General features: G+C 39.8%; 3 protein-coding genes across 3 annotated transcripts; 1 reads left to right on the plus strand and 2 right to left on the minus strand.

Moving 5' to 3' along the window:
* Positions 1–638: 638 nt before the first annotated feature.
* On the minus strand, positions 639–9,816 carry LOC122777827 (cytochrome P450 2J2-like). The gene is made up of 9 exons (XM_044039314.1): positions 9,266–9,816; positions 6,855–7,017; positions 6,590–6,739; positions 6,256–6,416; positions 5,989–6,165; positions 5,182–5,323; positions 4,591–4,778; positions 4,372–4,513; positions 639–2,768 (listed from the first exon to the last, which is right to left on the minus strand). Exons 1-9 carry the CDS (start codon positions 9,446–9,448, stop codon positions 2,593–2,595), a joined length of 1,482 nt encoding a protein of 493 aa, XP_043895249.1. The 5' UTR covers positions 9,449–9,816; the 3' UTR covers positions 639–2,592.
* A 271-nt stretch (positions 9,817–10,087) lies between these two features.
* On the minus strand, positions 10,088–16,686 carry LOC122777826 (cytochrome P450 2J2-like). The gene is made up of 9 exons (XM_044039312.1): positions 16,351–16,686; positions 15,215–15,377; positions 14,954–15,103; positions 14,598–14,758; positions 14,331–14,507; positions 14,108–14,249; positions 13,506–13,693; positions 13,287–13,428; positions 10,088–10,677 (listed from the first exon to the last, which is right to left on the minus strand). Exons 1-9 carry the CDS (start codon positions 16,531–16,533, stop codon positions 10,502–10,504), a joined length of 1,482 nt encoding a protein of 493 aa, XP_043895247.1. The 5' UTR covers positions 16,534–16,686; the 3' UTR covers positions 10,088–10,501.
* A 291-nt stretch (positions 16,687–16,977) lies between these two features.
* LOC122777825 (cytochrome P450 2J4-like) lies at positions 16,978–24,245 on the plus strand. The gene is made up of 9 exons (XM_044039311.1): positions 16,978–17,222; positions 18,149–18,311; positions 18,449–18,598; positions 19,569–19,729; positions 20,538–20,714; positions 20,825–20,963; positions 21,720–21,907; positions 23,091–23,232; positions 23,465–24,245. The coding sequence occupies exons 1-9, from the start codon at positions 17,022–17,024 to the stop codon at positions 23,638–23,640; spliced, it is 1,497 nt and encodes a 498-aa protein (XP_043895246.1). The 5' UTR covers positions 16,978–17,021; the 3' UTR covers positions 23,641–24,245.
* Positions 24,246–24,402: the final 157 nt, after the last annotated feature.

The following is a 24,402-nucleotide window of genomic DNA, read 5'->3' on the forward strand; positions in this document are numbered from 1 at the left end:
AGTTACTCATATCCTACACCAGCTGTGAAACAAGCAAGAGCTCTGTCACGGAAGGTATGATGAAACTTCATGCAACAGCAATAAAATACTATCATGCCCACAAAGCGTTTAGTTTAATGAATAACCACATGAGTCAAAACCCGCTGCTGTGTTTCATGTGACTATTGAAAGGAGATAAACTTTAAAAAAACACTGTCAAAGACATAATTATACAGAATCCACTGAGGACTTTATTGTGCTAGAGCAGCAGCAATTGGAGTGCTGCAGGTTGTTTATTAAGAAATGTGATGGAAGATGGGAGAAAGGTACGTATTAGGACCAAACTGAAGAGAAAAAATAAATAGAAATAGGTATAGAAACCCTCTTATATATATATATATATATATGTATATATATATATATATATATATATATATATATATATATGTATATGTATGTATACACATAAGAGGATATATATGTATGTATATGTATATATATATATATATATATATATAGTCACAAACGTCAGTTTGCAGGAGACATCACAGAGAGACAGTCGACAGTGAGAACCTTTCTTTTGCTCCAGAGCAAAGTCTGCCAATCATGTGCAACAAGTGTGCATAGAGGTTACAAATTCCAATATGACCACCAGGTGTCAGTAGCTAGTAGGGTTTGCACATGAGTCCAAAAACATGCAGAGTTTAATGGACACTAAACTGCCAGTAGGTGTGAGTGTGAGAGTGAATAGTTTATTTGTCTCTGTGTGTTTGTCCTGCGATGGGACTAGCCACCTGTCTGGGGTGTATCCCACCTTTCACCCTGTGTCACCAGGGATTTCATTGTGACCTTCATGTGGAGGATAAAGTAGTAGACAATGGGTGGATGGATGTCTTAACATAGCAGGCTCAAATCTTTAGGTGACTGACTTCCTGTTGGGTGTAGGCCGTGGCTTTTTAAGAGCCTTTGATGTGATACATGTGTAGCAGATTTCAGATGTCTAAGTCAGCGAACAACGAGTGCTGCTTCTTTGAAGGTTTCTAGGAAGTGCCACTGAGCTATTGTGCAACACCCATCATGTATGACTCTGTACATGGTTCATGGCAGATTAGACAAAGTACAGCACAGTTACAGGGCGATCATGTCATGTCATGGCAAAGGTTTGTGATTCGCTGTTCTATCAAAACCTGTAACCTTCCTAACCAAGCATCATCAATGTCTTCTTTGCATTTTCCGAGCAAATTTGGCGTTTATTGATGATGATATGTATTTAGGGTAAGAATCTCATCACAAATACGAAGTTTCTTCTATCAACTGGAAAATGACAGTTACACTCTATGTTTCATGGGAAGATTTTGTGAGACAAAGTCCGTGTGAATGTGTTATTTGTTAGAATAATATTTAATATTTGTTAGTTGTTGAATTCAAGAGCTGATTGTTACAGATGTGAAATGAAAACGATTGAGCCCACAATGGTCTACAAGTGCTTTCCCTATTTTATGTTTTATGAAAGTGGCAGTGAATATAACATGCGTGCCACCACTATTTCATCCCAAATACTCACTGCTGACATTTGCATCCCCTTTTAATTTAACCAGGAAGCTTGTTAGACATGTGAAATCAACTCTCTAGTGTCTGCTGTTATCTACTACACTGTGTGCTCACAGGAGACAGACAACTGAAAAAGTATGGAATACTTTTATTCTTAATTTACAGGGAACTAGAAAGATTGTAAATGTAGCAAATTAAAAAACCTTTGCCATATTTTCAGAGGAAATGCTGTTGAAGGTCAAACCTGTATAGTTGCTTGTGAAACATATACCACGTGATGATACTGTGTACATAGAGTTAAGTATTAACAATTAAATGGGAAGATGAAATGGCTGGATCAGGGAGTGTAAAAAAACAAACCAAGCCTCTGCCAAATCAAATATGTGTATAAAAAGAGGACCTAGTTTTCTGGTTTGCAGGGTGAATTTAATCAGGAAGTAATAACTTCTCACTTAAGTTAATGGTCTCGGTTGTGAGTTCCAGGTCTTCTTCCACAAAACATGATGTAAATTCTGTAAATTATGTTCCCATTTAGAGGAATTCCACTTTCAAGACTCGTTCAAGACTCGTTCAAGACTTGTTTAAGACTCAGGAAAATAACATGTATGGATGTCTTTGACGGTACAATTTCACACATTATCATTGGTTGAGATGGTTTGGTCACGTGCAGAGGAGAGATAGTGATTTAGTGGACAAAGGATGGAGAAGATGGAGTTTTCTCCCACAATCCAAAAACATGCAGATTGGGGATGAGGCAAAATGGACACTCTGGGAGCCACTGAGCATCGAGTCTGGTCAGTGAGGGGCTAATCAAGTGAAAGGGCGATATGAGTTGAATATTATATCACCATAACAATAGTTTTGAAAGAGTTTCACAATACTTTGTTGACATGGAACAATGTATAGTTCACAATAAAAACATTATTCATGATACAAAATTTGTCTTTTACTTCAAAAATATAGAGAAGTAACTCCACCACCTGTGACCCTCATGTGGAGGATAAAGCAGTAGAAGATGAAGAAGTGAGTGAGTGAAGAAAGCAGATGGATAGATGGAGAACATTAACGTGCTATGGCGAGCACCCTGAACTCTTCTGGGGAATGAGTAAAACCCATCACACCCTCCAGACTGGGCATTTCTCCAGGAACAGGAAAGAAGCTGAAGCGCTGGAGGAGAGATGTAAAGAAAAGAAACAGCTCCATTCTGGCCAGGTTCTCCCCCAAACACCCTCGTTTACCTGGAGGGAAACATCAGGAACATTAGATTCCTGCTGCAGCACCCCCTGTCTGAAACTAGAGCAATTGCACTTTCTTAACACAATGTACACTGTATCTTTAAAAAAACAAAGAAACAAAAGTCATCAAATTATACTTTTTTTAATGTTACTGTACTGATTTATAACAGCGTCTTTCCAGCCAGACTGATGATTTATTTGAAAAGTGCAATACAACGGTAAAATGTGTGTGTGTCTAAAGTAAACACACAAGTCCACACACGCACAGTAATGCTCTTTCTCTCTGTATGTGTGTGAGAGTGTGTGTAAACACAGTTGACCTCTTTCTCTCTCTCTGTTGATTTAATTTTTTTTTACATACATTTAAACAACACATTGCATGATTTAACTGATTTTATGTGAAACCACACTACCTACTACTACCACCGCTGTAATGACAATATAGTGAAATCTTCTGTAGTTAGCTGTAAGTGACTGTTACACCTCTTATCCACTAAGCCTCTTCAGTTCTTACTAACTGGTGGAAAAAAAACAGGTGATTCGCCGCTGAGGCTGAAACCTGCTGTACAATGCAGAACGTCCACACCTCTGACCCAGTTTCAGGTTGTTGGTTTAACCTGAGTCAAGCTGAAAGACAGTCATTAGGCTCACCTAAGGGGGAGGGGTCTGCTGTTGTTCTGTGTGTGACTGTTGATCCCTTTCCTTTAAAGGCCTGTACATACTCCGCAAGAACAGAGACGTGTTATTTTTCTCATGGTGGCAAGAGCAAAGTTAGTTCTGGCCTGGACATGATGTTGAGAAAAATCTGCAAGAACTCCCAAACGAGGGCTGCAAGAAAATAATGACATAATTATTTTCTTGTCCTTCAGGCAGAGAGAACAAATGTCTCTGTTCTTGCAGAGTATTTACAGGCCTTTACTCAAGCAACTCCAGTCGCCTACATCTAACCACAGAAGATGACTATGACCTGGATGACTGAGAACCTTCACAGACCATATAGTGCAAGACCACCAGTACCATAAAACTAAGAGAGTAGGCTACCATACTATCAGAATCTCACACTGCCACATCATATGTCACACTGCTTGTTCATTTTTGAGTTGATAGAAGCACTTATTTTCTTTTTGTGGATGGAACACTTCATTTTCATATGTAAAAATTGTTGATATTCATCTATCGGACTGCTTATGTTGCTTAATGAAAATATAGCCATGTGCATTAGTAAGCAGAACACTGAGGATGCACTGACCTGATGATGTTCATAAAATCCAATTTAATTAAAAAACATTTAATTTAATCTTTATTATATAACCATTGAGATCAAAATCCCAAATGTTCTCAAATTGTACAGATTTAGGTTACACACCTAACGTCACGCGACTGAAGGGCGTAGTGGCTTTTGGTTCATTGAAGAAGAGAATTCAAATATGAAGGAACTAAACCAACTATCAGCGATGGCCATTCAGATTTAACGTAAACCAGTGAGAAATCTCAGGGTGATCATGACACCAGTTTGTGGAACAGTGTCAGCCATCCAGGTTTTGTGTTTTTAGAGAATGGAGAGTTTGGAGATGTTACAGAATTTGAGTGAATAGACTGAACAAACCTGCTGAGAATGGCAAGAAGGCATCTCTCTTTTGGAACTGACCCTCTGAATTCAAGAAATGCTTGGGATTGAAGGTGTTCGGAGTCTCCCACTCGTTCTTGTCAAACAATGCAGATGCTAGTATTGTAGATACACTTGTGCCCTGGAAAAAAAACAGTCATGAGATGATTTTGATATTGGCTGAGATTGTCTGGTAGAGTCAGGGAAACAGCCTCATACCTTGGGTATGTTGTATCCTCCCAGTGTAGCGTCTTTGCTGGCCATCTTAGGGAATCCCATTGGAAGGATGTTTCCAAACCTTTGTGTCTCATGGATGACAGCATCAGAGTAAGGCAGGTGTGGTCTATCGGCCATGTTGGGCTGACGAGACTGACCGATCACTCTGTCTATCTCTTCCTGGACTTTCTCTGAGGGAGGAACCAGAGTAGTCAGTACCACAACTGACTGTTCAATGACCATTGTGCACACAAATGTGTCCAAAGTGCGTAACTTTTGAATATAAACAAATATCTGTTTCGACTTGAGTGTATAGAGTTTAGATCTCATGTTGCCTGGCAAAACTACCACAGACAGACTGAGGAATCAGCAACACTGGGCTAGTAAAGCAAGACATCAAGAGTATGTTTGAAAATACAAAGATGAGCCTATGAAAGGTGTCAGTAGTGAATTCCACTGCTCAAAAACCCGGTTGTTGAGCAGTTTGAGGGGCAAATGCTTCTGTCAGGTCTGATAGACTTGCTGACCAAACAAAAATCATCAAAAGTTACACACTGCAGCTTTATTTAATATGACTAATGAAGACAAACTTACTCTGTATTTCTGGGTAGTGCATCATGTACAGGATCGCCCAGCGTAGAGTGTTGGCAGATGATTCTGTCCCTGCCTCGATCAGGTCAAGAGTGCTAACCAGCAGTGTTTCAACGTTGAAGCCAGCCTGAGGATCATCTTTTTTCTGGCAGTGTCAACAATAAAATTATATATATTTATATATATCATAACATAGGGCTGTGGTCATGGAGGCTACTTTATACATAAACTGTAATTATACGTACATGTCTTTCTGACAACTTTAAAATCTTAAACAGTGGGTCCCCAGACGAATTTGCAGAATTTCAACTTTTAGTTAAGATTTATGTGTAAATGTTTTAAACAACATGATTCATTCACCAGACTTATCTTTAAATGATTCCCTTACCAATTAAAAATTACATTAGGTGTTACAGATCTAAATTAGTCGCTACATTAAGCACAAATTTTTTCTTATAATGATTTATATTGTTATTGCACCATAACGCCAGGAAAGGCTCAACAAAAGAGTACACGACTCCAGCCTGTTTGTGACGGCGTTACAATACATTTTTGCTTTAAAGACAATTAATTTATTGTTTAAACCAAATAAGCAGGATATGTTTGTTTTGATAAAATCTAGCCTTCAAGAAGGAAATGAAAGCAAAATTTTTTTTTTATTTGATATAAAAAACATCTTGATTCAAGTGAATGCTTCTGTAGTCACTAACAGTGCAAGAAACTACTAATTTGACTGATGAAAAGCTCATTTGTATCAGGTTATTATCATTACAGAAGAACCATTTTTACAAAATTGTAAAAACATCAAACCTTCTTGATCTCTGTCAGATACACATCAATATAATCGCGAGGGTCTTCAGAGTTCCACTCCTCCTGGTGCTTCTCTATTTCGCTTCTCAGGAACTTCACGATCTCTGCATAGTTGGCGTGGACAGTCTGGTGAGGACCTGGCAGGTACTTCAGCAGGCCAGGAAACACATCATACAGCTGTGTGACAGGATGGAACCTCACATTAGTCCCACAGCAGCGGTTTTTCACATTTTGTGATCCCAAGTTAATGATTTAGTCCAGGATTACCTGAGTCTGAGCTGAGCCAGCAAGCACAATGGCGTCATTGTCCAACTCCAGAACTTTACGAAAGGTTTGATCACTGTATTCAAATCGATGTCCAAAGACCACAGACGCGATGATGTTACCCACTGTAGTGGAAATGGTGTAGTGGGGGTTGAATGGTCTTCCTGGTGATATAGTGAATACAAGAGCATGGCCAATTTGAGTGTGACACAATTATGTTATTTAAATATTCATATTGCTGATATTCTGTAATTAAGTATTAACTGTACATGTTTCTTTTCAAGGTTGGAGCAACTGGAATGAAAGGATCGAAAAGTTATTTTAGTTTTCGACTCGCCTTGTTCCTCTTTGAACGCTTCACAAAGAAAGTTGCTTTCCACTTCAATATATCTTTCCAGTGACCTCTGACCCTCTCCAAAGTAACGCAGGTGAGCGCTGACAAACTTCCTCTGATTCTTCCACAGGTAACCATTGCTCAGTGTTAACCCTGTTTAAAAAAAACAAAACGCAGAATCTGCATAAAATATCTACACTGCGCAATAATCTGCGCGGCACAACACACATATTTATCTATCGGTCATACCATTCATTTGTTCACTCACCGAGGCCCTTGAAGACAACATCGAAGAGAGGAACGATAGGTCGATCAGTAAAGCTGTCCAGCTGGCTGACAAGAGCCTCTCGGATCATCTTGAATCCTGATATGAAGACCATTCTTTCACTGCCTCTCCTCAGGCTGAACACTGGGCCATACTGCTGAGCGAGCTGTATTTTAAAACAACATATTTATTTATTTATTTATTTATTTATCTATTAATTAATATATTTATTATAAAGATCTCAGGAGGTCACGGGTGGGTTATGAGAAGTGAGGGGAGAATTGAAAATATAGTTGAAATGAGGCGGAGGATAAAGATTGATTGATGTTCATATCAGTTCATTTTCAACAACAAAAAACCCCAAAACTACAAGAAGGAGATTGCATAAGACAAAAGAACATCTAAATTCTCAATTGTAAAGTAAAAAAAAACATCTCACCTTACAAAATCATAATCTTTACGAAAACATTGTTATGGCAGCATCACCAACACTTTTTAAAAATCATCAAAAAAAAAATTTCTAATACAAGGTTAAATCCTTCATTCACAGTCCTTAAGGGAAAGGTCAGAGGTCAGGGAACCAGCAAGATAGGACATGAGGGTAGGCAGTAATAATACTAGTCAGAAAGATGAACTAAAGTTCAATGTTTTGGCTCTAATGTTCTGAAGTGTTGGAAAAAAATACTATTACATAAAGTACGAGAGGAAGAATAGTTTATTATCATTGCACAAGAGAAAATGCAACACGATTATGGTGAGACAGTAAAACAGTAAACAGCAAAAAACTGTAATAAAAGCAATTGAGACAACACAGACAACCATACACCCTCAACTCATTCAATAAATATGTAGACAAGTAACAGTTCATTTGTTAGAGGTCCTGTTGAGTTCTAGAAAATGAAATATATGAAAATAGTAGAAGTTGAAGTCACTTTTTACAATATTACTTAAATAAAAGTCTTAACGTCTAGACATTTACTGTATTTCAGTGTCAAAAAGCAGATCATGAAGCTCTATATAAATACAGACCATTACCATCTCTTCTGATTTTATTTGGTAATGAGTAACAAAGATTCTTGGGGGGACATTTAGTGGAGTAGAAGTAAAAGTTGCTAGAAATACAAATGACAAAGTGAAGTACAGATATGTGAATTTTGTACTTCAGTACAGTAACAAAGTATTTGTGCTTTGTTACATTACAACACTGCATACAGTAAACAGTTGATGCCCTTTCTTTCTCTCTCTCGCTTTAAAAAGTTGACTCGCTTGTACTTTGTAGCAGGCCCATCACGAGAAGGCAAGCAAACCAAGCAATTGCTTCAAGACAATGACTGGTTATGAATAAAATGCAATGACAAACCGTGTGAGCACCCCTTTGAAAGTCAATGCAGTAAAGTGCAATGACACTGTTATTGGGATCCCCCTCAAGGGGGCCCCTTTCACTGAGAGCAGCCAGGTGGCTGGCTGCTGTCAGGGACTACTGAAAGGGGCCCCCTTGAGGGGGATCCCGATAATAGTGCCATTGGCTGTGATTGACTACTGAGTGGAGTACTCGCTGACAGCCAATAACACTGTTATTGGGATCCCCCTCAAGGGGGCCCCTTTCAGTAGTCGCTGACACCTGTTTGTGAGTGTGTGTATGTATGTATGTATATAATATGTTCAAATCTTATGCACAGTATATGCAACAGCAGTATTTGCACTGTCAACAAATGGGGGTGGCGTGGGGTGGATCTCCATGTCCATTTTGCTTGGGGCCCCCAAATTCCTTCAAACGGCCCTGCTTTGTAGTACAAATGGACAATTTACAACATGATGTAAAAACACATATTACTACTACTGCAACCATGACGACACTATAGTTCAATACCATAAAAACAAGGTCTCAAACCAACACATGCTGACATAAAACGGGTTGCAGATTTTTCAGTTGATGTAAAGCTGCAGCTCGACTGCAGAAGCATGATTTATGGTTTGCAGATGGAACACTTGATGATAATTGTCCATTTGCTTTGCACATAGTTTCTATTGTATTTTATTCTACTACGTATTTAGCTGTATAAATACTGAGCTGGTCAGTAAATGGTAAGATCATAGAAGGGCCCATTATTTCTTTGCATAATTAGCTAATTTATTATTGCTTTTATTTATTTATAGGCTCTTATTATACGGATCTATAAATCAATGTTTTTACCTCTGCTTTTGCCCCATGGTTTTATTTTTTTTTTATTGATTTTGAATTGAAATTAATTGTAAAACATGTGAATGCAGCTCTCAATTTATGCACATGACATGAAAACATTTTGTGCTCATCCTGTTGACAAAGATATGCACTATAAGGCCATGAATATCACTAACGACCTACTGTACAAAACTGTGCCCATGAACAAACTCCATGTTTCTGTTAACTTTACCTTCTCCATAGTTTTGAAATCAACTCCCGTGAAAACATTTCCCAGAAAAGGCATGGCCCACGGTCCTGGTGGGAAGTTGTGTGGCCTCCAGTTTCTTATCACATCACTCAAAAGTAACAATGCAAAGCCAAATATGAGCCATCCAGTAAAATCCATACGATCAAAAATCCCTTGAAAAATCATGATGCTGTTTCAAAAAGCCTTCTATTATAAATCCTGGTCGAGTCTCTCTTATGTGAAAGGAAGAGTGGAGGAGAACAGGGCAAAGGGTTCTTAACAGGAATTGTTACGTAACATTATTTTCCTTTTGGGATCAATTTGTTTGTAAGTTGTTAGTCATGTTGTAAGTGAAAAACAAGCTTGAACACTTGCAGCTGTCTGCTATAGCTGCCTGCACAAATCTGTCAGTAATCAGTATGTGTAAAACAAGATAACACTTAATGCATTATAGTTTTTTTCATTGTGAAAAGTAAGGAGTTAGCAGTGAGCAATGGTAGCTCAGGCTGTGGGTTCAATTCCTAGCTCTGCTAATTTATGTGTCCTTGAGCAAGACACTTAACCCAATGTTGCAGTGTGTGAATGGCATGAAAGATGTGTGAATGGGTGAATGGCAAAACTGTAGTGTAGACTTTTTATAATGGAACTTTTCTACTCTTGATGACAATAGCTTTAGCCTGTTCAATATGTTGCCAAATGACTTATGACTATCTTTCTGCTTTCTCCCTAGTGTTTGCTGGTATCTACCAGCCTCTGCTCACAAAAATAAAAAAGAAGCTGTTCTTATTTCATCTCCCTGTTTCCATGTTGCAGTAGTCAGACAACTTAAAAGGTATGGAATACTTTTATTTTTAATTTACAGGGGACCAAAAAAGAGTGTAAATGTAGCAAATTAAAAACCTTAGCCATATTTTCAGAGCAAATGCTGCTTGTGATGATACTGTGTACATAGAGTTAAGCATTAATAACATTATAAATAACAGTTGGAATAAAAGACATGGGGGACACATCCAGTGTAATTCTAGTGCTGTCCCCAAGCCCAGATAAATTGACTGTAGGTATGAGTGTGGATGGTTGTCTGTCTCTATGTGGCTCTGTGATGGACTGATGACCTGTCCAGGGTGTACCCCACCCTTCGCCCTGTCAGCTGGGCACCAGCGCCCCCTGGAACCCTCATGTGGAGGTAAAGCGGAAGAAGATGTGAGTGCATGAGTGAGTGAAGAAAGCAGATGGAGAACATTAACGTGCTATGGCGAGCACCCTGAACTCTTCTGGGGAATGAGTAAAGCCCATCACACCCTCCAGACTGGGCATTTCCCCAGGAATAGGAAAGAAGCTGAAGCGCTGCAGGAGAGATGTAAAGAAAAGGAACAGCTCCATTCTGGCCAGGTTCTCCCCCAAACACCCACGTTTACCTGGAGGGAAACAGACATCAGAAACATTAGATTCCTCACTAATGATATATGTTCCTATTGTGGGGAAAGTTTGTAGCAATTCTTGTAATTATTTTTATCATTATTATTATTATTGTTATTATTATTCTTTTTTTAATTATTATTATTATTGTTGTTGTTGTTATTACTAAGTTTATTTTTATAGCACCAAGGTCGTGGGAAGTAGGGTTGCATGCAGGTGCTGCTAAATGAACCACTGTCTGAATGTAGCACAACTGCACTTTCTCAACACAATCTATACTGTATCTTTAAAAAAACATCATCATCATTATCATAACAATCATAACAATCATAATAATCATAATGTTACTGTCAAATTATTTATTTATGGATGCTATCTGCACACAACGCTTCAGATAAAAGTAGTTAGCTGTAAATAACTGGACTTGCTTGAGTTAAGTTGAAGATGTTTCAACTCTCGTCCATTAAGCTTTTTCAGTTCTGACTAACTGGTGGAAAAAAACATGTGACTGCTGGAGAGACAGGTGACAGGAAAGAATAGACCCCAATAGGGGCAGGCATGGGTTAACTACACATGTCGGCAGAATCCAGTAGTGTGAGGTATTCTGGAAACACCCTCTAATGTCTACAAACACAAGACAGGAAGAAATAACCCTGGACTCTGCGAGAGTGGGGGCTGAAGAAGAATCACAGATGGATAACATTGTCTTGGGCGCAGGAATGAGGAAGACTTGCGCAAAATCAGTTCTAGAAAAGATGCATCAGATCTGTCCCTATGGCTGGAAGACAATAACATCTATGAAGGGCCTGAAAATACATCAAGGAGAGAAAGGGTGCTTAGAGGAGGGACAAAAGGGAAACCACTTCGAGAAGTACTTCTTGAGAATTCAATTAAGTAAGTCGAATGAAGTCCAGCGACCAGAATCTCACCAAAGTTCACAAGACATCTCCCCCCTTGAAGAAGGAGATTCAAACATAGCAACTGAGGTAGAGGGATGTCTCGAGCCCATCCAGCCAAAGCCAGCACTGGAGAGGAAGATCAGTGGTGACAAACCCTGGGTGAATTGGCCTGGAGCATCACTGAAGAAGCAGTGGGAGACAATAAACAAGGACTTGGCTGGCCTCATGCAAGGAATGAAGGGCATGGTGGAAAAGAAACATAACTGCATCTGCAACATCATCTACGTTTATGGAGCAGACTGGTTTGGAACAAAGAAAAAACTGCCAAAGACACCAGCAGTAGAGTGCAAGTCCAGACGACAACAGGAGATCGACCGGCTGATCTGGGAGAGAAGGCAGCTCAAAAAGCAATGGAGAAAGGTGTCAGATGAGGAGAAGGAAGGCATTAACTTTCTCCAGGGAAACATCAAAACTCACTTAAGTACTCTGAGATAAGCAGATAACCTGGGGAAAACAAGGAAAAGGAAGGAACAAGCAAGATCACGGTTCTTCAAAGACCCCTACAAATTTATAAAGTCACTCTTTTCTAAAGAAAATGGATGTCAACAACTTACATCAAGTTAGGAACTGGAACATTACATGGAGGGAATGTATGCCAATGAAAAGAAACATGAGCAGCTACCCATCCCAAAAGACATCCCACCAATTGAACAGCCTAAGCATCTGATGAACCCCTCCAAAGTAGAGAGAGGTGGCGCAGGCCGTGAGGCAGGCAAGAGCTTCTTCAGTCCCAGATAGCATACTGTATGTGGGCAATGGAGGCAAGAAGGATTGGTTTCCTTATTTTGAGCCACCTATGATGTCCTCCCTACCCCTCAAAACCTCAACCAATGGCTGGGTGAAGATCAATCATGCCCCTTGTGCTCAGCACCAGCTACAATCCGTCACATCCTCACAGGCTGCAAGGTAAGCCTCTCACAAGGAAACACAACCAAGTGCTTAAGTCTCTTGCAGCAACCCTGGAAACCAAGAGAACCACCATCAATGCCTCACCACCCAGACAGACCAATTCAGGTATCCCAACTGTACTCTTTCGGGAGGGGGAGCAGAGAGGACACGAGATTGAGAACCATCCCACCAAAAAAAGGCCAGGAGAGATGGAGGCAGCAGGGGACTGGCGTCTTACAGTTCCACCAGAGATCGCAGACCTGGTCCTTTGGTCTGATGCATAGCACAGGGTTTACTTTGTCGAGCTTACCGTCCCCCGCAGAGGATGCTGTACAGAAAGCCTTTGAGAGGAAAAAGCAGAGATACATTGAGCTTGCAGCAGAGGCTGGATGTCTGGGTTTTGTCGCAACATCTACTGTGAGTCTAATGAGGGGCCTGGGCATCACTGGCAAGCCTTACGGCAGTCCACCAAGGACCCATCAAGGGTGGCAGAGTGGAAAAGCCAATGAGTATGGCTCAAGATGGAAGACCCTACCTGGTCTCCCAAATGAGGAGATTGGACAAATGCATAGGGGGGTAGTTCTGGGATGCCAGATTCAAATATGAAGGAACAAAGCCAACTATCAGCCAGCATGTATATCTGCTTATACTCAGAGATGGCTTTTTAGATTTAACGTAACGTTAAAGTGATGAGTGAGTAGACAACAACCAGTGACAAGTTTGGAGACGTTACAGAATTTGAATGAATAGATTGAACAAACCTGCTGAGAACGGCAAGAAGGCATCTCTCTTTTGGAACTGACCCTCTGAATTCAAGAAATGCTTGGGATTGAAGGTGTTTGGAGTCTCCCACTCGTTCTTGTCAAACAATGCAGATGCTAGTATTGTAGATACACTTGTGCCCTGGAAAAAAAACAGTCATGAGATGATTTTGATATTGGCTGAGATTGTCTGGTAGAGTCAGGGAAACAGCCTCATACCTTGGGTATGTTGTATCCTCCCAGTGTAGCGTCTTTGCTGGCCCTCTTAGGGAATCCCATTGGAACAATGTTTCCGAACCTTTGTGTCTCATGGATGACAGCATCAGAGTAAGGCAGATGTGGTCTATCGGCCATGTTGGGCTGACGAGACTGACCGATCACTCTGTCTATCTCTTCCTGGACTTTCTCTGAGGGAGGAACCAGAGTCAGTATCACAACTGTTCAATGACCATTGTACACAGAAATGTGTTGGAATAATTTCCTTAATCCGTAGTGTGTAACTTTTGAATAGAAACAAATGTCTGTTACGACTTGAGTGTATAGACTTTAGATCTCATGTTACCTGGCAAAATTACCACAGACAGACTGAGGAATCAGCAACACTGGGCTAGTAAAGCAAGACATCAAGAGTATGTTTGGAAATACAAAGATGAGCCTACAAAAGGTGTCAGTAGTGAATTCCACTGCTCAAAAACCCGGTTGTTCAGCAGTTTGAGGCGCAAATGCTTCTGTCAGGTCTGATAGACTTGCTGACCAAACAAATATCATCAAAAGTTACGCACTGCAGCTTTATTTAATATGACTAATGAAGACAAACTTACTCTGTATTTCTGGGTAGTGCATCATGTACAGGATCGCCCAGCGTAGAGTGTTGGCAGACGATTCTGTCCCTGCCTCGATCAGGTCAAGAGTGCTAACCAGCAGTGTTTCAACATTGAAGCCAGCCTGAGGATCATCTTTTTTCTGGCAGTGTCAACAATAAAGATATATATATTTATATATCATAACATAACATACATTTACAAAATTGTAAAAACATCAAACCTTCTTGATCTCTGTCAGATACACATCAATATAATCGCGAGGGTCTTCAGAGTTCCACTCCTCCTGGTGCTTCTCTATTTCACTTCTCAGGAACTTCATGATCTCTGCATAGTTGGCGTGGACAGTCTGGTGAGGACCTGGCAGGTACTTCAGCAGGCCAGGAAACACATCATACAGCTGTGTGACAGGATGGAACCTCACATTAGTCCCACAGCAGCGGTTTTTCACATTGTGTGATCCCAAGTTAATGATTTAGACCAGGATTACCTGAGTCTGAGCTGAGCCAGCAAGCACAATGGCGTCATTGTCCAACTCCAGAACTTTACGAAAGGTTTGGTCACTGTATTCAAAGCGACGTCCAAGGACCACAGACGCGATGATGTTACCCACTGCAGTGGATATGGTGTAGTGGGGGTTGAATGGTCTTCCTGGTGATATAGTGAATACAAGAGGACGGCCAGTTTGAGTGTGACACAATTATGTTATCACATTATTATCACAATATTCATATTGCTTATATTCTATAATTAAGTATTAACTGTACATGTTTCTTTTCAAGGTTGGGGCAACTGGAATATAACCCCGGATACAGGATAGAAGAGTTATTTTAGTTTTTGACTCGCCTTGTTCCTCTTTGAACGCTTCACAAAGAAAGTTGCTTTCCACTTCAATATATCTTTCCAGTGACCTCCGACCCTCTCCAAAGTAACGCAGGTGAGCGCTGGCAAACTTCCTCTGATTCTTCCACAGGTAACCATTGCTCAGTGCTAACCCTGTTTTAAAAAAACAAAACGCAGAATCTGCATTAAATATCTACACTGCACAATAATCTGCACGGCACAACACACATAATATAAACTCATACTATTCACTTATTCACTCACCGAGGCCCTTGAAGACAACATCGAAGAGAGGAACGACAGGTCGGTCAGTAAAGCTGTCCAGCTGGCTGACAAGAGCCTCTCGGATCATCTTGAATCCTGAAATGAACACCATCCTCTCACTGCCTTTCCTCAGGCTGAACACGGGGCCATACTGCTGAGCGAGCTGTATTTTAAAACAAACAACATATTTATTTATTTACTTACAAAAACATTGTCATGGCAACAACACCAAATAATGTTAAAACACATTTCTGTGAAATTTTTTTCAATATACTGTATAATACTACAAGGTTAAATCCTTCTTTCACAGTCCTTTAGGGAAAGGTCAGGGAACCAGCAAGACAGGGCATAAGAGTAGGCAGTAATAATACTAGTCAGAAAGATAGACATAAGTTCAATGTTTTGGCTCTAATGAGAGAATGCAACAAGATTATGGTGTGTTACCCTGAGAAAAAAAGATAAATATGTAGAAAAGTATTTGTTAGAGGTCCTATTGAGTTCAGTGATGGCTTTAGAATAAAAACTGTTCTGCAGCCTGGAGGTGTGAGGGTACAGGGTCTTTCAGGGCCCAGTACCATCTCGAGAACAGGCGATGGCAGGGGTGTGTGCAGAGGCACCAGGTCCTGAAGATGTTCTCCAGAGAGGTCTAGGATAAGCGGACCTTTACCAGATTTAAGTGATTTTCTAGGAAGTTCACAGGAACTGGATAAAATCTCAACAGCTATTTTGAGGACATGGCCAAATTCCATACTTACATACAGTAAACAGAGGGCCTCTCTGTGTGTGTGTGTGTGTGTATGTGTGTGTGTGTGTTGACTCTCCCTCTCTCTCTCTTTCTCTGTGTGTAAGCAGTTGACTACTTTGTAGTACAACTGGATAATAATATAAAACATGATGTAAAAACACATATTACTACTACTGCAACATCATGACATTATAGTTCAATACCATCCATATCAACTGCAGAAGAATGACTTGTGTATAACTTGATCATTTAATTTGTATAAATATTTATCTGTATAAATACTGGGTTGGTCACTGTTTTTTGTTATGCACTGTATGGCCATGAATATCATCGACAACCTACTCTACAACACCATGCCCATGAACAAACACCATGTTTCTGTTAACTTTACCTTCTCCATAGTTTTGAAGTCAACCCCGGTGAAAACATTTCCGAGAAAAGGCATGGCCCACGGTCCTGGTGGGAAGTTGTGTGGCCTCCAGTTTCTTATCAGGTCAATCAAAAGTAACAATGCAAAGCCAAATATGAGCCATCCAGTAAAATCCATACGATCAAATATTCCTTGAAAAATCATGATGCTGTTTCAAAAAGCCTTCTATAAAGTCCTGGTGGTGTCTCTCTTACACGAGTGAGGAGTGGAGGAGACTAGGGCAAAGAAAGGTGTTACATAACATTATTTTCCCTATGGGATTCATTTGTCAAGTGAAAAACAAGGCTGGAGCTTGAACTCTTGCCTGCTATAGCTGCCTGCACAATGGACCTACTGTCAGTAATCAGTATGTGAAAAGCAAGATGCAAGATAACACTGTACATCATAGTTGTAAATAATCATTCATATTACAAAGGTATAGTATTACGACGGAGTACTAGTCTCGCAAATTAAGACTTTATTCTCACCATTTTAATCTCACTAATTTACGACTTTATTCTTGAAGTCTGATTTTTTTTCATGAGAGAGAGTTTTACTTTGAAATTCTGGAAGAAGGAAGTTATATAAGCCTGAGCGCTGTTCAGACCATATATATCTAGGGTCCTGAGAGCCAACATTACAGAAAGTGAACAATGGAAACGATACTCGGCGTCCTGGGTCTGGGGTGGATAGATGGCTGGAGTGTCTTAATTTTTGTGTGTGTTTTTCTGCTTTTGGCAGATGTTGTGAAGAACAAAGTGCCATCAAACTTTCCTCCAGGACCGTGGTCGCTGCCTGTCATAGGCGACCTTCTCCGCATCAGTCCCTCCAGAATTCACCTGCAGTTCACTGAGGTAGGCTCAATATCAAGTGATAGTTTAGTTTAGTTAAAAAGTCAAAAAAAGAAAATCAAAGCAACAAAAACAACCTTAAAGGGCTGTTTTACTCAGCCTTGTGTATTTCTTCAATTTTAAAATAATACGAGCTTTTTCATCTTTGTCACATCTATCACAATCATAAATAATTTCCTTATGTACAAGAATATCATTCATCAAGAAATTGACCCCATCACAGTGTTTGGCTCACTTTATTCATTGATTCACTAATATATTTATTAGATAGTTTAATTTAATAGTTAGGTAACTCCAAAGATATTACAAGATGTAATAGTCCATTTTTTTAGACCTCATATCATTTTGTCATACATCAAAGTCCAGTGGTCAACACAACAGGGCAGTAAAATCACTCACAGTGAGTCAGTCTGTTGTTTATGGTAATAAAAATGTCAGTGTTCAATGAATTAAGGATTAAAATGTAATTAACTGGCAACTGTTTCTTTATTTAGCTAGAAATGGAGAGTTTTTATCTGCCCAAATGTAATTATAATACACAGTGTTTCTTTCCCCTTCTTCAGTTTCATTTGAATGGAAGTCTAATTCTCACGTGACTTATACACTCAGTAAACATTTTCCTGAAGAGTTCATGGTCTCCATTGATAGTTTCAGGTCTTTGACAGTAGTACACAGTGTCGATTTGTAAATTATGTTTCTATTACATGAACATAGATGATAAAGGGAGATGGGTGCTGGTGATGTCCATGAACTTCTGGTTAAAAACTGACATAGTGCCAGTAAAATCTTAAGGCTTCATTACAGGAGTTTGTTTTGCAGCTGGCAGACTATGTTTATTTTAAATATGCCAATAATGGCCTTTTAAAGAGGCTAAAAGTCAATAAAAGTCGAATGACGTAACCAAAATGAAATGAGCTGTCTGTCTTCAGTTTGCACAGGAATATGGAAACATTTTCAGCCTTCGCCTCTTTGGTGGAAGGATCGTGGTCCTTAATGGCTACAAACTTGTCAGAGAAGCCCTGGTCCAAAAAGGAGAGGACTTCACAGATCGTCCATCTATCCCACTTGTTCATGATATGATTGGGAATCAAGGTAGTGTGTGACTTGGTTTAAACTGTTCCCTGTTAATAATTAATTAAGACAGTAGCATCAAGCTGACACCATTAAGTAGTTATTATATTCAGTTTCAGTTACATGTGATTTTTTATGCTGTTTTTGTGTCTCCAAAGGGCTTGTGATAGCAAATGGTTATGTGTGGAAGCAGCAGAGGAGATTTGCCCTTCACACTCTTAGAAACTTTGGTCTGGGCAAGAAGACAATGGAGCTGTCCATCCAACAGGAGAGCCAATACCTAAATGAGGCTATTGCAGTTCATCAAGGCACTAAACAAATCTTATTTTTCACTGAGACGCAACTTACAACTTTTCCACTACACAGTTCCAGCACTACAACTCGGCACAGCTCGACATATTACTTGTACTTGATATTTATTATAGTGCCTGCTCTGGAAAGCTTCCAAGCGAGCTGAGCTGATACTAAATGTCACAGTTCAGTGACTTTGTCAGATGGAGTCTGTGCTCCGGTCATGTGGGAAGTACTGAATCATACTGTGAAAACATTTATTTAATTAACTGATTCTAATGATTCAATACACTGAAAACAACTGCTTCACAAGTCACGATACCAAACAAAGTAGAGTTGAGCCATGTCTTGCTGTCCTGGAACTGTATAGTGGTACAGTATGCTACTTGATCATGTGCAAACTCTTGTTCCCTCCAACACTGCAGCACAGAAGCATGAACCAGCACGTCCACACAAAAAACATGTTGACGCGGTGGTTTGAGGATGCATTCATGAGCATGCATGAACACAGTCTGTCCTGGGTATGGATTAGAGACCATCTCCGAAATCTGACATTACAGAGGAAACATTGACATCAGGCACATCTGTGTAGTCAGAATCGTTGAAAACATAATTTTGTTCTTGCAAACAGAAATGGCGTTGGTGTTTATTTGAATATTGGGCATGTATGAGAGGGAATTCTCTAGTCTAATGTCTTCTGGTCAAAGGAGACACATCCAAGATACATTTTAATGCCAGGTGTGAACAGTCATGAGATCACAGAGGACACAAGTTAATACCAGGTCAAGATTATGAATTACATGATGTGCCTGTTAGTACGTGGCATAAAAAAATTAACAGTCATCCAATATCCTTCACAGTCGAGTGGATGAACAGTCAAGAAAATAGTATATTAGTGATAGCAAAAGTATAGAATGACAAAGATTTCTTCATTAATTAGTAGCTACAGTGTCTGTGTGTCTTATTGGTGTTTGTCTTCTTTTACAGGAAAGCCTTTTAATCCCCAGACATTGATAAACAGTGCTGTGTCAAACATCATCTGCTGCTTGGTGTTTGGGAGTCGGTTTGAGTACAGTGACAAACAGTACCAGTCTATACTTCAGGACTTCAATGAGCTAGTATACTTAGAGGGATCTGTGTGGGCACAGGTGAGACTTCCCTTTTAACAATGTACTGTACGTATACAATCAAAAATACAATACATTATTACTTTATTTGTCCCAGTGGAGCAATTTGATGCAGAGAAGCATAATATGCAACAAAACAGACCATACAACAACAGTTAGAACCGTTAAAGGGTTAAAAAAAGCTTTTTTATGTGGAGTTAAAGAGGTACTTACACAAAGTCAGTGCTGACATCACTAGGAAAAATGAACAGAAGGTTCATATAATAAAATATCTGCCTGCAAAAGTCTGCAATAGTTTAAGATTATGTTCACCCTTTATTTTACCAGTATACAGCCTTTTCCGACTAGAATCTGTTTGTGTTGCTTTGTGTTGATGCGCTCATGCACCAAAGTTGTCATCCTGACACACATTTGTTCATCCATTGGTGTCATCAGTAAGATCAAAGGTGTTACAAATATTTTGCGTTGGTGTTTGAAATCCTGAATTTCAAATTCAACTAATGATTTACCTAAGTGACACAAACTTACCAAACACAGGCAGCAGCAGAAACACTGTGTCACCACAAGCTAAAAATGTTGATTTTTCTCTATGGACTGTTGTGTGGTAGATTGAGCAGGTTACAAACTTCCGTTACAGACATAGATTTTATCAGGTGAGCCTTTAAATGGCTAAAATATGCTTTTCCTTGTGTCCCTGCTGGTAGCCATGTTGTCAATGACGGCAAACAATTGTATGTTCACTGTTGCCTCCAGCTGTGCGTGTGTTCAAATGTATAACTTTTCTCAGACTCAGAAAGATGAGCTGGTACTTTTTCCTTTTGCTCTGTAGATTTACAACTCAGTGCCCTGGCTCATGAGGTGGCTGCCTGGACCTCACAGGAGGATATTTACTCTGTCAGATACACTTGTTGCTTATGTTGAAAAGAGGATCATAGAACACAGAGAAAACCTTGACCCATCCTCACCAAGAGATTACATCGACTCCTTCCTTATAGAAATGGGAGAGGTGAGAAATTCTGTTTTTTCTTTGTTTGTTTGTTTGTTTGTTTGTTTTTTCTGACACAGTTTGCCACATGTCGACTCATCTTCTTTACTTTCTCTTTCTGTCACTGATAGAATAAAGACAAGGAATCTGGTTTTCATCTTAAAAATCTGTGGTATTGTACTCTGGACCTGTTTGGTGCCGGAACAGAAACTACATCCACTACTTTACAGTGGGGACTGCTGTTCATGATCTACTACCCTCACATACAAGGTGCATTTGTGTGTGTGTGTGTCTTTCTATAGTGATTCGGGCTGATTGTGGTTCCAAGCCTCCACTGTGAGGATTGAAATGTTCTGGTTTTCTGTGTTAGGTGAGGACTGGGGGTTGGGAGTCAGGCTTTTAGTTGTGATGGTTTGAGTAAGAGGAAGAACATCGACTGTGATGTGGATAAACGGCAAAATAGAGATGGTGATGCACCCACTCTGATCACATCAAGTGTGTTGCGATTAAGCCAAAATATTTAGTATTTAGATGAGCGTGATTCGCTGTTGTTTTTTTTTTTAATATGGAGCATAGGAATTTAGTTGTAATCAGGTATTCTGATGTTTTTATTAAAGGGATACACGCTTGAAACCCCTTCTAATCATAAAATGACCATGAACTGTGACGAAAAATGAAGAAAACGTTGGACCTCATATGTTTGATGTGCATTAAAAAGAGAGAGATTGGGACAGTTACATGAGTGTATGTGCATGAACACAGTGTGAAGCCTGGTAGGTGCAGCTTCTCATGTTTCGGAAACGTTGGTAACCAACAATTTTAAAACGATTGAAACACTAAAGATCATTGTTGTACTACCCTTTAAGTCATTATTTATTGCTGCCCTGTGTACTGTATACATGTTTTTTAAAAATTGTGACTTAAATTTTTGTCTTTAAAATGAATGAGACACAGTGTGTGGCATGTTTTGCATGATAATCCACCCCTCTGCTCCTCCCCCTCCATGTTGTTGTTTCCTGTTTGCAGAGAAAGTCCAGGCTGAATTAGATGCGGTGGTTGGTTCATCCAGACAGCCCTCCATCACTGACAGAGAGAAAATGCCTTACACTGATGCAGTCATCCATGAGATCCAGAGAATGGGAAACATCCTCCCCCTCAATGTTGCCCGTATGGCAAACAAGGAAACCACACTTGACAAATACACAATCCCAAAGGTACATAATGCACCGCGTTTTTAGCGCATTTTCTTTTTTTTCTCGCACTTTTCCACTACACAGTTGTAGCACGCCTCGCCGCGGCACAGCTTGACTCTACACAGATTGCCAGTCTAGACTCAAATACCATGACTGCACGGAAATACCGTGACGATGTTTAATACGCGACACAAACACACAAACTAGTGATAGGCAGTGTACTGAATCATTAGAATCAGTTAATTAAAAAGATTTGTTCACTGAATCGTTCAGTACAATGACTGACTGCACAGACTCCGTCTGAACGGGTTATGATTCAGCTCACAATCACTGTTGTTTTTGGCAGTGCTGTTGCTCCTATTAAATATTGAGATTATAGAAATGTCCTTGCTAATTGTTGGAGATTAAGTTTTGTTCAGTCATGTTTTCAGGATTTTTAAGTCTTTTTAACTGATCTACAGTTCGGCATTATTCAGTTTGATTCTTGTGTCATCACGCTTGCGCCTCTTCCAGTGACGACACTCTCTGACCAATCAGTGGCCGGCACTCTGTCGACGTCACATTTTAGTAACAGCTCAGCTCGCTTGGAACCGGGTCAGACCAGGTACTAAAAAAAGTACCTGGTACTATCACTTCACTCTCACTCTCACACCTATGGTCAATTTAGAGTGTCCAGTTTACCTCATCCCCATATTACATGTTTTTAAACTGTGGGAGGAAGCCGGAGAACCCGGAGAAAATCCCACACACACACAGGGAGAATCTATCAGTCTACACCTCAGACATTTGTGACACTCTTTTGCAAAGCTTTTTTGGCTTCTTGGAAATGTTCATGGAAATGCAGTGAACCATGGAACAGGAAGTTGTGGTCACTCATCCATAAACTTCAATTTATACCACCACCTGGTGGTATAGCAGCAAGTAAGCTTCTTGTAACGATCACTGTTCCTTTCTCATGATGTTCACACAGTACAGTCTAAAAAATATGATACAAGGCAAATGCAAATGTTTGGTGCAGGCTCTCTAGCGCCACATAGTGTTACCACTTGCATGCATCTTGTCTGTTGCCATTCACACGTGCAAGAAATGACTTGCTCTTACTCCTGTGTTCAGACAGCTGCGTCCAGCCCGCAGTGGTTGTATGAGAAATGAACTAAAACAGGACTGGTTTGATTAACATTTATATTTACACATTCTTTTGAAGGGCACCATGATCGTACCTGCACTCAACTCAGTCCTGCATGATGAGTCCATGTGGGAAACACCACACACCTTCAACCCCCAACACTTTCTGGACCAGGATGGTAAATTTAGGAAGAGAGATGCCTTCCTCCCGTTTTCGACAGGTTAGTGAGTAATTACACCTCATTACACAACACAGAGGTTTAGAGAAGAGAATTTAGAAATATTTGCCATCCATTGATTGCCTGTGCAAACATTTACCATAATAGTATTTACATCATCGGTAAGACACTTGAGAGAGAGTATTAGTGTCTATGTCTCATCTGTAGGATGTCCAAATTGAATCCATTTTATATTCTGCAACTCAAACTCATAAGATGTGTCGTATCTTCTCAGGTAAGCGTGTGTGTCTTGGGGAACAGCTGGCCAGGATGGAGTTATTCCTCTTCTTTACCTCTCTCCTTCAGAGGTTTTCCTTCTCACCAGTTCCTGGAGAGCAGCCCAGTCTGGATTACAAGTTGGGATTCACTCACTGCCCCAAACCTTACCGCCTCTGTGCTGTTCTGCGATAAGTGTCTTAACCTAGATATAAAAAATGTATTTGCAATTTCCAATATCATTGCGATAATCATAAAAGATCTAAAAATTGGTTTTGTGCAATGAAATAACTTCAAAAGTAATCATCCTATTTTTAGTGAACTTTTTAAAGTGAAAACATAATCTTTTGTATAAATCATTTGCATATATCATAAATCTTTAAATAACCAGGGCTGTATTTATGTGAGGTTTAAGTGAAGTTGAATTCAAAGTGTTTTCTCTTCCTCTCGATCAGGATGCCTTTTTTAAATAAGCCAGTATTGATATTAATTAGAAGAATCAGCATTCCAGTTAAATTAATGTTAACTATCTATGTTTGATTTCTATAGGAGAGCCTGATGTGTTTATAAATAACTCCCTGTGATATTTTAGCTCATGCTTGTTTCTCAGACCTCTGTGTGTTCTGTTCACACGGTGGTTTTGGTCTGAGGTGTGACGGATGAGAAAAAACAACAGAATGCCATGCTGCTGATATGAATGTTGTTTTTCAGCACTCGCTGTAAAACCTGCTGTTTAGTTTTCTACTTTTCAGCTGTTTGTGAAGCACAACGCATCTCCAATAAACTCCCCTGCCTCTGAATGTTTTTTGCCACTTTGAAGCCATTTTCCTCAATGTGAACATTTGACATTTTTGAATGAAGGCAGAGCAGTTCTGAAAATGAACAAACCTCAACCTCAAACCTCTTTTATCTCTACATGAATATGCTTCTGAGTTTTTTACAGTAACCATTTTGAAA

Source organism: Solea senegalensis, linkage group LG11, assembly GCF_019176455.1.
Source record: "Solea senegalensis isolate Sse05_10M linkage group LG11, IFAPA_SoseM_1, whole genome shotgun sequence".
Classification (NCBI taxonomy): Eukaryota; Metazoa; Chordata; class Actinopteri; order Pleuronectiformes; family Soleidae; genus Solea; species Solea senegalensis.